General features: G+C 45.5%; 1 protein-coding gene and 1 long non-coding RNA gene across 18 annotated transcripts in view; one reads left to right on the top strand and one right to left on the bottom strand.

The window, feature by feature from the left end:
- The window catches only part of LOC102924940 (AGBL carboxypeptidase 4), a 1,182,350-nt gene that overhangs the window by 218,069 nt on the left and 947,154 nt on the right, over window positions 1-17,127 (bottom strand). For 11 of the 16 annotated variants that reach the window (XM_076564757.1, XM_042271605.2, XM_076564760.1 and 8 more), the window contains 2 exons: window positions 9,505-9,638; window positions 7,057-7,441 (listed from right to left, as the gene is read on the bottom strand). The exons of the other annotated variants lie outside the window; for them this stretch is intronic. In XM_076564757.1, the coding sequence (XP_076420872.1) occupies window positions 7,057-7,441; window positions 9,505-9,638 (519 nt within the window). The remainder of the gene's footprint in view (window positions 1-7,056; window positions 7,442-9,504; window positions 9,639-17,127) is intronic. 16 annotated transcript variants of the gene reach the window in all.
- Window positions 10,351-16,729, top strand: LOC143271941 (uncharacterized). 2 transcript variants are annotated; one of them, XR_013049279.1, is made up of 3 exons: window positions 10,351-10,513; window positions 10,719-10,789; window positions 16,439-16,729. It is a non-coding gene; the product is annotated as an uncharacterized LOC143271941 (long non-coding RNA). The 2 variants fall into 2 exon arrangements; XR_013049280.1 differs by lacking the exon at window positions 10,351-10,513 and having other exon boundaries at window positions 10,696-10,789.

Genomic DNA, 17,127 nt, shown 5'->3' with positions numbered 1-17,127 from the left:
AAGATCTCTCCTCTATCCTCCTCCAACACCAAAGGCCCAAGAGCAAAGCAAAAAACTCACAATGCACTTCAATTATTTGCTGTTAAGAGTGTGTTTAAGACACAGAGTCTTATCCATTTCGTTTCTCATGCCCAGCAAAGGGTCTGAAACAGGTAAGTATTCAATAAAAGCTTCCTGCAGAAAGACTTTCCCCTGGAGTTCCAGCTATTCGATGACAGGAGGGGTTAACAGGAAGACAGGGCTGGGCTTCCTGTGTGTGTCTAGAGGCACGCTATAGCAGGAATCTTGAGGCTGTAGAGCCGGGTAAGTCAGACACTATATACAACAATTGAGCAGGAAACCTTTGGAAGCATGTGAGTCTGAAAGCTCCAGAATCCACGGGCTGGTAGAGGAGGGGGCACTGCTGGAGAGGCACAGGAGCTGAGTGACTGATCAAACTGCCTGACACTTGGAAAAGCAAGACCGGCCTCCTTCTGAAACATGGCCTCCGGCAAGTTACCTGATTGGTCTCTTGGAGCAGCCGGGTCCCACGTCATGTGTCCATCTATGGCTGAGCGGGTTTTATGAGTAAAAAAGTTGCTAGTATCTGCCCCAGGGAACATGTAGAAGTGCAGTGAGTGGTAAGTTGAGCCCTTTGCCATTTGCATTTCCTGACTGCTGCAGCCAGCAGAAAACAAACCTGTCACAAAGCAGAGCCCAGCAATGTCCTGATTTTCTAGCTGCCTAACAGCTATCAAAGGGGCAGGAAGGGATCTTCCTCAGCCCCATCCCCTTGACGCATCAGAAAATGGTTCCAGGGAGAAAAGACAGAGAGTCCAGAATTATTTAACCACCTTGAAATCACATTTGAAAATAATCTGGCATCAGCTCTGGGTAATTCTGGTAAGTCAACAAATAAATAAATAAATAAAGCCTTCAAAATTAAAGATGGCCGCTATCATCAGATAAAAGATTACAGTCTTGCAACTAGATCTTTTCGAGACATCCACATAGGGCAGCACCAAGCACACATTCTGGTACCACACCAAACTTGGGGGCAAATGTGAGCCCCTGGGTTTTACTTCTACAAGTAAATGGCTCTCACCCAGCTTCTTCAGCCGTCTCTCAAAATCCAATTATTTTCAGTGCTCCTGCTCACTGGTGATTATGAACTGAGGACCTAAAGATAAGGCAAAGGGCCCAAGGAAAGCCTAAGCAATGGGGAGGCAGAGTTGCATCTGGTGAGTCTGAAAGAACTGATGGGGTCTTGGAGATCTCTGAGACAAGTGACGGGATGAACTGACGAGGGCTAGTCAACAGAACAACGGAGGTAAGGTAGAATTCCACTCAGGAAAACTGAGGGAAGGAGGGAATTCTAAGACTCCAGACCACACAGCTGTAAACTGGATGACTGAGAAAGTTGTGCTCCGGAAGCTTAGACTAGGAAGTAGGGGAGCTGCAGGAGGCCCTAGGGGTTAGCCAAAGATTAGGATGTTCTCTACAGTATCTGTGTCCCGTGGCAGGAAGAAGAGCTGGGAGGTGCCAGGCACTGTGCACACCCTGTCTCGTGTCATCCTTTAATGACCTACATGCCAGTGTAGGAGTTACTGAACAATCTCATGTTTGTGTCTGGCAGACATCTTTACTGCAGTGGTTTATTTCATCATCTCAGCTGTAATGGTTGGGGTGATCACGGACTCTGTGTCACAGATGAGTAAAGTAAAGCTCAGCAAGTAACTTGTCCAAAGCAACTAAAGTAGACTCTGGAAGAACCAGGACTCAAAACTCTGACACTTCTCACCCCAGGACTCACGCAGACGTTAAATCACTAAGTGGATTCTCTGCCTGAATGTGGCAGTCTTAAGGATTCCCATTTCACGGAGGAGAAAACAGACTCAGAAGGGTTAAATCATCAGCTTCAAGTCACACAGGTAAGGAATTACAGCAAGGGAGATTCAAGCCCAAGTAATATCTGTTGCCAAAGGCCAGGCTGCCTCCAGTCCAGAGGAATCAGCAGGAAGCATCCGGCTGACATTAGCTGTCTTTTCTAGGGCACCATCAGAGACCTGGGCGTAAAGAAGCCAGCTCAGACCACAAAGGATTTTAAAGATCAAAGCTGGTATTTTAACAGACCTTGGACAGAACACAAGGCATAAACTCAGAGGGTTACAGATGTGTTAGCAATCCAGCTCTAAAGAGCCAAGACAGATATGCAGGCCAGCCGCCACGGCTCTCTTCTTCAAACATTTCCCCTGCTTATGATCTAGCCAACAGGGGCATTATCTCTTCTTTTCACATGCTCTTCTTTCAAATGGAGATAATAATCCTTACCTGGCCTTGCAATAAGGCTACTGGAATAGTCCAATGAGATAAAAATGTCAAGGTGCTTTGAAACCTGTAAGGTGCCACGCACATGCAAATTACTGTTATTATTCTTATTATCTCTCCCTCAGCTGGTCAGAATTCATCATCTGGACCTACATTCCTTGACAAAATATATACAAAGTCTAAAATCATTATCCGCCTCCCTCCTGCAATTACTGTACCAATTTTACTCTGCCTGGTGCGAGGTATCCATGGTTGTGGCCCCTGGCACATCTGTGTGCATCCTCAATGCAAGGACATGTCTACTCCTCCTCACATTCCTCAGGGTTTTTTAGAGAAGCATTGAACTTATGCCACTTGGTTCATGCCAAAAGGAATGACACTAAGGAGGCTGCCTAAACTTTTTTTTTTCCCCTGTGTATTAAGAACAGGGACTCGGGCTGGCGAGATGCCTCAGTAGGGACTAGTTGAAGAGAAGCTGAAACACCCCTTTGCTCGACTCACACTGGTGTTCCCTGGCCCCTGCATCCCAACTGCCCTGCTTCACCTTATCTCCTTGGCCTTCCTGGAGGCCACCATCCCCCAGTTTGAAAACACTAAACCTCTAACTTGCAGATGCTTTTTATGAAAGTCTCTGTCATCTCTAGGTTTCTAACATCTCTCCCTGTCTTGGCACAAAGTACAATCTCAATAAACATTTGATGAAGATGAAGGAATAAATGAATGAATAATCCCATAAATCAGTGTGTGCCTTGTAAACAGCAATGTCCTTAAGCTTTCAGAATCTTCTCCACGGATTCTTTGGGGGGATGGAGAGAAAAAGAGAGGAAAGGAAGTCAGACTGCTGTTTGCTGAACAATGACTGGGTAGTGGACACACAGCCACACTCCAACAGTGCTTCCTTATTTAATTTTGTACAAGTACTGAAATGAATGACTCTCTTGGGTAAGAGTGTGAGGTTATGTCCTGTCAGAAAGGGTTGTTTCAGAGGCTAAGACCATGGAGAAGGACTGGATGGTCCTTTATGAGGGATGGTATAGTTACATCCATATTGGTGACAAAGGAGTCAGAGTGCCAAAGAAAGCCATGGTGGGGGGGGGGGTAAAGGTCCCAAGATAGGCACACTGGACCAGTGTGGTCTTGCTTCTTCCTTAGCAAAGTGAGGACTGTGTACCTCCTGTCGGTTCTTACAGAGCCCCAGGATTCCACGCTTTTGAGAACCCTTCCCATCAGACAGACACATCTGACATTTCCAGAGAATGCATGAAAGAACATACAGATGAAGAAGAAGTGGATCACCCAGCCAAGCATCCGAGAGCACTCCAGCCATCCTGCTGCCCATGTCCCCCCCTCAGTGTGTGCCTCTACCTCCAGGACAACTCCTGGCTGCCAATGAATTGGATCCCCATGCCTGAAGCTGTCATGAGCCACGAGCCTCAAGAGGCCAGGCTACTGCCTCCCAGCTCCCCGCCCCCCATCTACCCTGAGACTCCCACACTACCAGTAATCCTCCCATATGAGGAGAAATCCTCTTAAAACTGAGGATTGACCTATTGGCCAACCTGGTTTCTGAATAACCTGTCAGGGTACAAATGATCCAGCACCCAGTGTAGACAGAGGATTTTGAGCTGGGACCCTAGGAGAGGAAGGCAGGTGAGGCCTCCAAGAACATGAAGAAAGCCTGGCCCGATACCAACCCAGGCCTTAAAGGCCATGTGGAACGGAGGCCCCACAAAGGTCTGTCACTTTCTGGCTCTTTTTCTCGCCCAGGTTCTGGGTAATGTTTACAGAATAACTATTTTCTCAGAACTAGGGGAGCAGAGAGGATTGCTCAAAATGTGGGACCCCCCTCCACAGCTGGTTGCTCCGCATTTTCATGAGAGGCAGAGAAGTTGGTTAACCTGTCCAAAGTCACAGGGCCAATTACTGATTGGTGGAGCCAGCTTTAAAATCCAAAACATACCCTATCTTAGCTTCCCTTCCAAATGATGTAGAAAAAGAGTAGCTAATAGAACCTGAGCATCAACAGAGTTCCAGACACTATACTGAGTGCTCCAAAGCTGTAAGGGGGGCTCATATCAGCCCCATTTTAAGGAGTGTAATCCTGAGGCTCACAGAGTTGGTTAGATTGTACCTCATTCTTCCCACCTAATTATATCTGCCTGCATAGAAACTCACTTTTCAAGCCCATTTTTCTTCCTTCAGGTGACTTTTCTTATTAATCTTCTAAAAATTGGTTGTCTTAGCTCTGTTGTTCTACAGCCCTCTGTGCTTGTGAGATCCTCCAGAACAGAAGGCAAAGTGTACATGTATGCATGCATATGTGTGTGTGCACATGTGTGTGTGCATCTGTGTTTTATATGTGTGTGTTTTGTATGTGTTCGTGTGTGTATGTGTGTGTGTGTGTGTGTGTATGTGTGTGTATATGTGAGTGTGTGCTCTAAATGTATGAGACTGTTACTCACCATAGGCACAATGCCTGACACAGGAGAAGAACAGTAAGTATTGGTGAAGGGAACCAGGAGGAAAGAAGTTAGAAAGGAAGGAAAAGGAGAAGAAAAGGAAAGAACTTCAAAGACATAGTTAGACTGTAGGGAAGTTAGAATTTGACTCCAGGCCTGTATACATCCATAAAATATACAACCTTACACAGGCAGAGACCCTTTGATGATTAAGGAGCACGTAGATTTGTCTTAGTGTCAGTTAACACGTTCATAAATGGAGTTTAAGTGTTCCTAGATGGAGGAAGGTGTGTGTGAAGTCACCTCCCTGAGAGCACAGGGCTCTGTATGTGGCCATGCCGGAAGCCACATCTACACTTGTTGCTGGAGTCCACCCCACTGTGACAGCAACAGTGACATACCCGAGAAGAGATGGCCACTGGCCATCATGATGACATTCGAGTCATGCAGGAGGAGAAATCCTGGCAAGGTCAAGACATCGACTATAGTCAGGGTTAGGTTTCACTGTCAAGTGTTTTAGGTTGAAAAGAGACTTCTGTCTACACAAAATGCCGTTTCTTACTGCCCAAGGAAGGGGTGGTTTCTGGAGTCTAAACTCAGTTCAGGACCATGCAAAACAGGTAATTTCCCTCAGGAGCTGAGCTAATGGTGCGGAAAGAGTTTGCTGTTGGCGTGCTTCCCCGTCCTTCTGAAGAAGTTCACAAAAGGCCCAGCACAATCAAAGTAAAAGCCATTCATCTGAAGGTCAGGAAACGCACTTCTCCCTGAAAACTGAATTCTATCCCCAGTGTCCACCTGCACTACAGCACCAACACTGCCTTCTTAAATTCTCAGTTACGGCTTCTCACTGAGATTTTATTGTAATAAATACCTCGTGGATCTGAAAGTCACACGTAACCTTTAGTGTCACGGTGAACCTATGACCTGGGATAAAGCCAGGGTGCAGGCAGAGCTGGAGAGTGGGGACACTTCCAGCACATTAACTATGGTGACACAGTGTGAGCTGGAGGTTTGCCCTGCTTGCTCCTCTGTGTTAAGGTCAGGAAAAGGCCCCTGGCTGATCCACTGAGACATGACCATGAAGACACACTTAAGAAGGAAAAGGCACCTGCAAATGGAAAGGGGGCAGTGTGAAAGCAGGCCTGTCCACACAGATTGAAGAACAGAGTCTGCACATCAATGTGCACTGCGTATCTAGATAATGGAGACCTTTCCTCTTCAGTGACATATTTGGAGGCTTTGGAGACAGGACTCATTTTTCTAACCTAGTTCACTTCCCCTTCTGAGCACAGTGCCCTGATGCAGAAGCCAGGAAGGCTGTGAATGCATGGCAGAACAACCTTGGTACTGACTGGCCCCACCTTGCACACTGCTAGAGTCTTACACTCTGCAGGAAGTTTTCTGTCTGTTCTTCTCACAGTCTCTTGCCTTTTAGAATCCATTCATTCCAGCCTCTACACCACTTCAGATGAGAAATCTTAAAGGCCGGGGTGGTTCTCCTATGAGCAAACCAAAGGAATTTTGTGTATCTTTACACTAATCCCTACGTACCTCCAAGGCACAAAGCATTCTCGTCTGTTTTGCTTTGTAGTGGGTTGAACTCTGGGCTCTGCACATACTATGCAGGCACTCTATTTGCCCAGTCCTCAAAAGCGAATTCAGCCTCCCATTCCCACTGAAACAAGCCCTGACTACCCAAGATGGTAGTTTTCAGCACCCTTATCCTCTGCCCTCCACATCTGCAGCAGCCCTCCCTAACATGCACCACGGGTTTCCCATACTCATGAGTGCTGCCTTTGAAATCTTGGGTGCCTGGATATGGTGCCCACCTTTCAAGACCCAGGCACTTCCTAAAGTCTCTCTCATATAACCCCCTACAAATACCCTGTTCATGCTCTCAACTTTCTGGTCATGTTAACAGGATCCCCACTTTGTCACTTTCTGGCTCACAGTAACTATGTGTTTCAGATCACATCCAGTTTTCTTTACTGTCTTGAAGTCAGTTTGGAGGGCTACCCTGAGTCCCCTTGCTACCTCTCGCTGAATGGTCAGTAGCAAGCATTCTGTCTACTCTTGTTCTCCGAGCCACATTCCCCAATGTTCTTCCCACAGTGTGGCCAATGCTTCCTATCATATTCATAAAGAGGATGAGTGTTGAGCCAAGTCTCTCTCCTTCCCTAGCCTCCAGGGCACTTGACCTGCTTCTCCCCTTTATCCTGCTGGAAGGGGAGCAGCAGGAAGGTGCCCCTCCCACTGTGAAGAATGGTAAGTGGCCTGCCTGGGCACTCACCGCTGCCAAGCCGCAGGAGCAGCACATCTTGGAGTCTCCTGTTGAGGTCTCGGAGCTCCTTCATTTCAGACACCAGTGCCCCGTACTCCTTGAGCTTCTTGGCCTGCTGGACGAGCTGCCTCCGAGTCCGCTCCAGCTCCTGCTGGAGGTGGCGCATCTCCTCCTGTTGCTGCTGGTAGTTTCGCAGCAGCTCCTCATACAGAGCCCGGGGCACAACAGCATCCTCCAGGCTGTCCATGTCCTCTGTGCCCGGTGAGGCCTCCACAAAGACCTCTTCCGGACAAGTGCTGTGACCCAGGCTCAGGCCGTTCTGTTTCTCTAGCCGGGCCACCACTGCCTCGATACTCTTGTGGGCCGCTTCACTAGGCTTTCGCCCCTCCGGTCTCTGTGTAGGACAACGAGAATCAGTTCAGGCAAGGGCAGCTGGGACTTTCTTGGACTGCAGCTCAATATTTGCCCAGACAATCCTAGAATCACAGAACCACAGAACATCAGTGCTTGGAGAAACCTGTTATAGACACAGTCAAAGCCCTTCATTTTGCAAATGGGGAAACAGAGGCTCAGAGTGCTCTTGTCAAAAGTCATACAAACAGGTGGTTGCAGAACCAGGTCATTCTTGTCATGCCAACACTTCACTTTTTCCATTCCAGCACTCGGCCTCTGGGATGCACATACCAGGACCACTCTTCTAAATTTCCCAGCCCCCCCCCTCACCTCCACGGTGCCTGGGCAGTCATTTGCTCATGGGGGTGTCCAGTGTGAATTTTCAGAGGATTGGGAGACAATCTGGCCTGTGCAAGCCATTCCAGAGGAATCACACTCAAGAATATACATATGCAAGGAATTCTATCTTGCAACCTTTTAAAGACTGTTTCAGTTTGGAAGGACGTCAAAACCCAAACCCACTCTAATCTAGGGCAGTACATATGTCTTGTTTTCTCTGGTTCTCTACTGCCTACTCACTCAGGACTGGCAGTTGGCAGAAGCCTGACAAATGTTTACTCAACTGAAAACTTCAAAGAATGCTAACACTGGGGTGCTTTCAGTTTTCTTCATGGCGCAGGTAGGCAAATCAAGCCCCGGGAAGGGGAGGAACCATCCCCAGGGTAGCATGGGGAATTACATGCCACGGAGCCAGAAGCAGAACCTGGAGCCCAACTCCCAGCACCGAGTCCCTCTCTCACGTCTGCCAGCCTCTCCCTCAGCAGGACAGCACAGAGCAACGAAGGCTCATTCACAAGAGACGGTCCACCACTTCCCTGGGGCTGAGGCAATTTCAGTCCACCACTTCCCTGGGGCTGAGGCAATTTCAGCTCACGTGCACCAAACTCCCCCTGAGGGTGGCAGAAGAGCAGGGTGGCTGAGTCGTCACCCAGGGTTGAAGGGTCATGAGCCCTCCCAGAGGCATGATAGGAGGTGCAGACAGAGTACACAGGAGTCTCTACAACGTTACCATGCCTAACTCAGCTTTCCAGTGTCAGGAAATGAAATTGAGGTAAACTCATGACTTAAGATTGAGTAACACTGCAAAAGTCCTGGTCATTTTATTTACTGAGATAAAGAACAGATGAATGCATCTACTAAAATCGTAATGATCACCCTAAGCATCTGTCTGCATCACTCTACTGTGAGAACCCTGGGTACAGGGACCACATGGCTGCACTCCATGACCCCAGGGGCCAGCCCTGTGCCAGAGCCACAGCAGGGGTGTAACAGATGTCGCCCCGTGGATTGACTGCATCTTTTGGACTACACTCTGAGGATGTTCTTGACCTTGTGTCCCAAATGAGATCACAGAGCAGAAGTTACCTTTCTTTTCCTCCCTCTTCCTTTTTCTGGGATACTCTAGACTGCGGAACAAGATTTCCAGCAGGGTTTTGTTTGTTTGTTTGTTTGTTTGTTTGTTTTCATATAGTGAGAGACCAGCTGGGCCGCAGAACAAGGAAATGCAACCTCATGAAAAGGTTTTTCATCCAATCCAAGATCCCATAAATGCCCTCTGTGAATTTTACCAGTATCTTTCCCCAGCAAATCCACCCTCAGAAATGTGGGACAATTTGATAGTGACTAGCTCAAAACTGCTACCCAAGACCAACAGCTGCCTAATGTTCACGTAGTTCAGTGGTGACGTCTCCAGAGTTGTGTGCCAGGGAAAAGCCCGTTGTTCTAAATCTCCAGCAGCCATGCCACCACACAAACCGCCACGGGACTGTGCCTGGTGGTGCAATCTAAATGGGGACTCTCTGAACAGCAGGCCATAGGGAGAATGCAACTGCTGTCGCAAGTATCCTCCTTCTCCTCCTCCAAAAAACCCCAAACAAAACAATGCCCATGGCCTATGACACCAGGGACATTTATATGGAGAAGGAGGCCAGACTGGAATTCTTTAGCTCTGAAATATACAAAATCACTCCCATGAAGGTCCAAGAAAAGCAAAGATGTTGTTACCTTGATGTGTCTGAGCTGTAAATCTTCTTCCCCGTAGTCTTTAACCTCCCCATCGTCTTCTAGGTGACTGAGAGAAAGTTTGGGGATTTTTATTTTCTTCTGCATCACACTGTTCTCAAGATCAGATTTGTCTTCTAAAATGCACATCAAGAGAACAAGGTTGATTATGAGTCAAAACGCTCAAAAAGTCCAAAACTTCAAATTCTAGAAAGTAAATGAGGCCAAACCAGCTAAAAAGGAAAAGCAAACAAACCCAAGGCCTATTGTAACCTGCACAGGGAGCTCTTAAAAGCAGCATACAGCATCTAGGGTGTGTGCCAATCAACCACATACAAAGTACTAAACAGCACCCACATGACTCTGCACAGGGGTTTCAGCATATTCATCTACAGGGTTGCCTTTTATGGAATTCTAGAATCCGGGAGCTGGAATAGCTCCTGGACTGTCATCTGGTGTGGTGGTTTGAATGAGAACGGCCCCATACGCTCGTGTTTGTCTACTTGGTCTCCAGTTGGTAAAACTGTTCGGGAAGGATTAGAAGTGGGGAATGGCTGGGGGAGGGTGTAGCTGGGGTGGCAGTTGAGGTTTTAAAAACCTGTGGCATTCCCAGGTAGCTTCTCTCAGCTTACAAATTGCCCTGGTCATGGTATCTTATCACAGCCATAGAAAGGTAACTAAGATAGCTGGTCTGAACTCAACTGACATGTGAATCTCTCAATACTCAGGACATTTCTACACCAAGTATCTCCTCAAGAAAACTTGGCTTGGTAATCAAGAGGCACAAGAGGAGAGGCAGCCCTTCTCGAGGTGACACCTACTCTGTAAGGAGCTCTGTAAGGAGCTCCCCAGCCCCACATAGACAGGCTGAGGAGAGGAAGGCGCATTTCCTCCTCAACAGCACAAATGTCAGAAGGCAGAGTCTAAGGGACCCTGGTGACTGACTGCTCCAACTCTCACTTCACAGACGAGAGAACTTAAATCCGGGGGATGGCAGAGGCTTGTCCAAAGTGTGAGTCTGAGGAAGAGCCCGGAGTGGGGAATGGCTCTTGTGACTTGTGTTTCTGTGTACTCATAACATGTCCCGAGGCATGCCACACAAATACTAACATGTTATTTCTCCTGTTTCCTCACTGTTTAACCTAAACTCACAGAATCTAAGAGGGTTTTTTGTTTGTTTGTTTGTTTGTTTGTTTTTTGTTTTTTTTCCTGTGCAGGATTCAAAACAGATTTGGCTGATTTGTCTCTCACTGTGGAAGCCAGAAGTTCAAACACAAAAGCTCTAGAGGTAGATATCTGAACCTACTCTGAGAATGGTCCTTAGTAGTAAAATAGTTAGTTTTCTGGGATGGGTGGAGACTCTGGGAATCTGTTTCTTATACTCCCCAAAGGTTCCCAGTACATATCTTAAATGCATTCTCTAGTATGCTGCCCATGTGGCATGTGGCCAGCAGCTGGCTATGTGCAATCTCGTGTGTGTGTGTGTGTGTGTGTGTGTGTGTGTGTGTGTGTGTGTACATGTGCCAAGTGTTAAACATGCTCACATGTCTCTCCCAAGCCAGTTTTCTCTCCTCACAACTTGTTAGTAAAACTAAGAAGGATGCTTATAAACCAGTAACTATTCCAGAAAGCACTCAAATGTAGTCTTCTCAAATGCAGCTTCAGCTAGTCAGAGGTGGGACCTCTGTATCAAAAAGTTCTGAGTTAGCCCCAGTTCCTCCATGATAGGGGAAAGAGACGAGCAAAGCCCCAGGCTAGCTGAGCTCAGGGCTCAATGACACAGCTGGAGGGAGAGAACAAGAGCTCAGAGTACTCTTCAAACTGTGCCTGGCACACTGGGCACTCTGTTAGTAGGATATTATGCTTCCTATTACCAGTGTGCCAGGATCATTTTATTTCTATAAGCAGAAGGTGGATAAACATTAAATTTTAAAAAAAAAGAAAGAAATGACAGGCAGCATATGAAGTACAAAGGAAAAACTCAGGAAAAAGACATGGTCTTAGTTATCAGCCCCCGCTGGGGAAAGGCCCTTCCTGCTAGGGCAGACGCATCCATGGCTCTGTTTTCACAAGAATGACCTGTTCTTGTTCTCTTTTTATCTATAAAACCCATCCAGCGGGTTAGGCATGAACAGTAGAGGGGACCTGGGTGTTTCTAAAAGAACAATATCTTCCCTCCTACAAATCAATGCTGAATCTTTCTAAGGCAAAAAGCCTGCTGAAATGTAAAACCTCAAGAGAGTGCTTCAAATGAAATTATCTTGGCATAGGGTGTTTGTGCCCATATACACACAGGGGAGTGGGGAAAAGAATGGGAGGGGAGAGCAGAAGGAAGTGGGTAGTTGAGAGACAGGAGGGAGGGAAGGAAGCAGAAAGCCTGGGACAGACAGACAGACATACGTACACACAGAGAGAGACAGAGACATACACACACAGAATGAGAGAGAGAGAGAGAGAGAGAGAGAGAGAGAGAGAGAGAGAGAGAGAGAGAGAGAGAGAGAGAAAGAGAGAGAAGAGAGAGAGAAGAGAGAGAATGAACAAGACAGAAGAGAAAGAGAGAGACCAAGATCAGATGGGTGGGTGCTATAGGACTTCTTCCTGAACCAGTCTTCAGTGTGACAAGTTTAAAATGTGAGATGCCACCAAATGGCAACTAACTAGCTATGCTTTGCCTTCCAGACATGAAACAGCAGTTCAGAGTGATGCTCATGTTGAGTTAGTACAGGAGGAGGCAGTCATTCAGGGTTACAAATCTGGGTCCTCTGTGAGCAATGGTTCTCAGCCACCTCATTCAACTCTTTCAAAACATAATAAGGGAAATTAGGTTACTTCAGGAGAGGCTATACATCCCTGCAGCATGCAGGTAGACCCAAGGACAAAGGAGGAACAAAAGAGACTGGGTCTACATTTTGGAGAGGTCACTATCATATAAGCTCACAAACTTTAGTGTTATAGCATGAACATATAGGAGAAGCCCTATTGAGTAATTCAGTCCCAGAAGATTCTCTTCCATCAGCTAATATTTTTTGAGAATTACACTCTGCAAAATTGAGGCTGGGTCCTTGAAACAAATGCATAAGCAATCAGATGGGGATACATGATAAACGCCCGTGGGAAGATAACTCAAGATTTCAAGCCAAACTTGAATATAGGATTTCACAAGCAAGAGAGATCTTTCTGGTCTGTAGCAAGGTTGGATAAGTTGTTTTTCTTCTCTGAGCCTATTTCCTCATCTGTGAATTGTAATGAATAATTCCTACTCACATTGCCATGATATGAAGATGATCAATTCTGTATGTTAAAAACTTGAGGGAAAAAATATTGAATAGTTTGGTGTACATGAAAGTATGACCATTTAAGGACATGAGAACATAGACCTCAGTTATAGTCATACCATCTTGAGTGCACCTGATCTTGTATACTGATCCAGAAAGCTAAGCAAGTTTTGGTCTGGTTAGTACTTGGATGGGAGAACATGGGAGGATAGAATGTATACCAGAAAAGATGGGGTGAGATGTTTTTGCATGGATCCCTAAAAGGTAATTCAGTTACAGGCAGGAAACAGAGGTGAGGAAGAAAAATAAAGTAGTTAAAATGAGAGAATAATTGGCCTTGAATGCCAAATGAAGAGCTGAGGTTTAATTTGCAATTGTGGAGAGAATCAGGAGTCACAGGACCTGGATTCCATGCCTAGCTGTACAATGTGGGAAGGCAGGTGAGCGCCTATCTCATTACGGCTCACTTTGTTGTTGTTGTAATGAGGCTGTAAGATTTACCACAGGTGGAGACAAACCAGCTCAATAAGCACACCCTGAAACCACAGAACCCTGTGCTGGTTGAGGCCTGAGGCTGGCTTGCCTCATGAGCTGGAGACCTGCCTAACTGCCTGGCTTGGGATGGGGGGCAATGCTCTTCCCTTGATGACAGTGATGACTGGGGCCCCACCCCTAGACACGCACAGACGCCATGTTCTTCCATGCCCTCCTCCTTCCTTGGGTGTTTCACAAACTCTGTTCAGCCTGCACTCACCTCTTTCTTCCTCCTCTGAGGTCTCACTCCACACTGTGTCCATTATACTCTATTATCTTACTATTTTCCAATTGCCTGCTTAGAGGTTGCCCTGCCCACCGAGCAATCCCATATGATAGAACTGGCCATACAACAGAGACTCACCAAACAAAATTTTTTAAGCTAGTAGTAGTAGTAGTAGTAGTAATAGTAATAATAATAATAATAATAATAATAATAATAATAATAAATACTCTCTGCCAGTAAGCACATGAGTGGATATTCAGCACCACCAGTCACTGGGCAATTGTGAATCAAAATTATGATATTCCATTTTATACTGAGACTGTCTACAAACAGAAAAAAAAGGGGGGTTAATAAGTGTTAGGGATGCTATGAAGAAACTGGTGGGATTGTAAAAGGAGACAGCCACTTTAGAAACAGTTTGGCAGTTGCTAAAAGAATTAAATGCCAAATTACCATATGACCCAGCAGGTGCATTTCTAGATGTTTATACTCAAGAAATTGAGAGCATGTCTACCTAGAAACTTGTAAAACAATATTCACAGAAACAATATTAATAATAGCCATAAAAAGCTAAAACAACACAAATGTCAATCAACTTATAGATGGATAAAATATGGTATAGCCATACAATAGGGTACTATTCAACCATAAAAAGAAATGACACACTAGTTGATGGTACAATATGGATGAGTCTTAAAAATAGTTCACTAAGCTAAAGACTCAGATACAAAAGTCATGTATTTTATAATTGTGTTACTATTATTGTGAGTTGTTCAGAATAGGAAAATTCAGAAACAATAAGTAAATTGGTGGTTGCCAGGAGCAGGAGGAAACTGGCCAATAGGAGTGATAATGATTTGGAGGGTTTGGGGGGGATTATGAAAATGTTTTGGAACTATGTAGTGGCAATGGTGACAGAACATACCAAGAAACATCAAATTGCACATACTTTAAACACAGTTTAAACAGAGCTGGCAAGATGACTCTGTGGTCAAAGACACTGGTTGTCTTTAGAGAGCCTAAATTGGGTTCCCAGCACCCACATGGCTGCTCACAACTCTCTGTAACTCCAGTTCAAAGGGATCGGGTGCCCTCTCCGGCCTCTGCAGGTTCCTGCAGGCACATGGTACACATGCATACATTCAGGCAAACTCTCATACACATGAAAGGAAAAGAAACCTAAACAATAATTAAAATGGTGAGTTTTGTGTTGATTTAAAAAATAAAACACTTCAGTTTAAAAATATGATACTGGGCATGGTGGTGCAATGGGATTGTAATCCAAGCACATTGGGAGGGTGAGGCAGGAAGATCTTGAGTTCAGTGCCAGCCTGGGCTACACAGAAAGTTTCTGATTTGCTTGAATTCCAAAATGAGACTCTTGTCTCAAAAACACAGAAAGAGTGTGGAATGTCTACTACATATAATGCAGATAACACTTCACAACAACTCTCCAAATAAGCATTATTCACTACTTCTTTTGCTTTTCAAAAAGAAAAAAAAATGAATCTCACATAAAACCCCTCCCTAAACTCACCTAGCAGCAATAGTGCAGAGCAGGGATGTGATATAGATCTTCTGTCCCACAAGCTAAGTTGCATTATCTCCCAGTACATGCATATAGCGCACCGAAGCCACAATGACTCACTGATGTATGGTTGAATAAATGATTGACTGAATGATAGATAGACAAGTAAGTATATCCCAACTCTCTGGTCTGAAGCCAAGCACAGGAAGCTGCATTACTCCTGTTTTCCTGACAGACTGTCTTTAGGAGTCTGCAGAAAGCAGCAGCCATCATATTATGCATAATCTGGTACAACATAAACAGGTGTTAGCCAGGTCAGGGGCCGTGACCAGGTTCTTTGAAAAGTAGGCTGAGCAGTCTGCTAAGCTCTGAAGTAACAGGAGTTTGCAGAAGGTACAGAAGCAAACAGTACTTTGAATCACATACACTCTCTGAGCTGGATCCTAGCTGCCTCAATCACTGGCCAAGGGGATCTTGACATTCCTGTGGGAGCCACCCAGGCACCTGGCTCCTTTAGTCTGTCTTTCTTTAGCCTCCTCTTTCATCCACACTCCCTGGATGAGGGTTATGAAGACCTGAAGCCCATGTTCATCCTTTTCTCTCGGCAGTAAACACATACTGAGCCCATTTGCATCTGAACACTAAGTAGAGTGGTCTTTGGGTTAGAGGTACTTACAAGCCCAGTATGGTGTGTGCCAAGAATCACAACCAGAATGCAAGGCCTGACTTAACAAGAGATGCTGGCTCACTGAAGGTTCTCTAAGCCTTCCTCATCTTTAATTTCTGGGTTGAAGGTAGCCTTAGGCCATCCATATCTAACCCATAGATAATTCAACAGTGTCATCACCAAAAGTAGAAGGCATGGTTGGGAGAGGGAAGTCAGCTAACTAATATAAAACAGCTCTAGCATTTGAATCCAGTGGTCCTGAGCCAGAATTCTGACTTTGCTACAAACTATGTGAGGGAACTTAGGCAAGCTCCTTGACTTGTCCAAGCCTCAGATGAAAAATGCTTTCTAAGGTGATGGTGCACGTAAAGTACCTGGCAAAGTGAATGTCCTTACCATAGATGTTCGATAAATAGCAGCTGTTAGGCCACTCTTGTGGGTTATGTGTTTGGCAAAGACAGCCACTGCAAGTATCTGACACAGATTGAGACATGATGAAAGAGATGGTTTAGGAAGATTTATGTGGTCATGCCAAGCAAGATGGATGGGGTATGAGGATGAGCCCCAACACAGGGTGACAAGAAGCTATAACTCTTGACCAGTCACATTAATGAAGGTGAATGGTGGTGTGGATCATCTTAGACAGCAAATATTTCATGTGGCGTTTTAATGTGACTTTGGAATATGACTCTGGCTTTGATTTCCAGGAAACCACAGAAGGAAATAGCAGCTAACTAGGAAGAATGGAGAAGGAGACAGCTCTCTGGCCAACCTGCCTTTCCAATTTTTCCAAGCTTAGAGGTAAATTATCAGTTTTAGTGTATATAAAAGTAAGTATGCGTCCTTGATAGAGACACCCTTCACCTTCCCATCCTGATTTTCTGATTCTGGTCTCCAGGACAAGCAAGATGAACATCAGCCTGAGCAGTTTCCACCCTCTCCTATCTTCTATGATGTCAGCAACTGATTTTACACTTTCAATAAATCTCGAGCAAATACCTACTGTGTGCCAAGTCTAGTGCCAGGTCCTTTACACCATTGCATCTAATCCTACAGTAAATTACTGAAGTAAGGACTATAGCTACAAGAAGCGAGGTGGCTTCCCTAAGACATAAATGACAGGAGGAATTCAATCCAGTCTGTTTGACATTTGGGCCCTGTTCCTGTCACCCAATTGCACCTATTGAAATAAGAGAAAAATTAGAGCTTTATGAACTGAACTGAAAGGAACATATACAATAGCAGTATATTGATAAAACTCCCAAGGTACTTGTCTTTCTCCTACAATTTAGGAGACTTCTCTGATGAGTTCCCACCCTGAGATACACACTATATTAGTCCCTGAACTACAAAAGTTCGTTAAGGCAGCCTAGCTCTTTTCCTTTGCGAGTGTGTG

The sequence above is a fragment of the Peromyscus maniculatus genome, chromosome 2 (genome assembly GCF_049852395.1).
Source record: "Peromyscus maniculatus bairdii isolate BWxNUB_F1_BW_parent chromosome 2, HU_Pman_BW_mat_3.1, whole genome shotgun sequence".
Classification (NCBI taxonomy): domain Eukaryota; kingdom Metazoa; phylum Chordata; class Mammalia; order Rodentia; family Cricetidae; genus Peromyscus; species Peromyscus maniculatus.
This window is presented reverse-complemented; position numbering and strand designations above follow the sequence as displayed.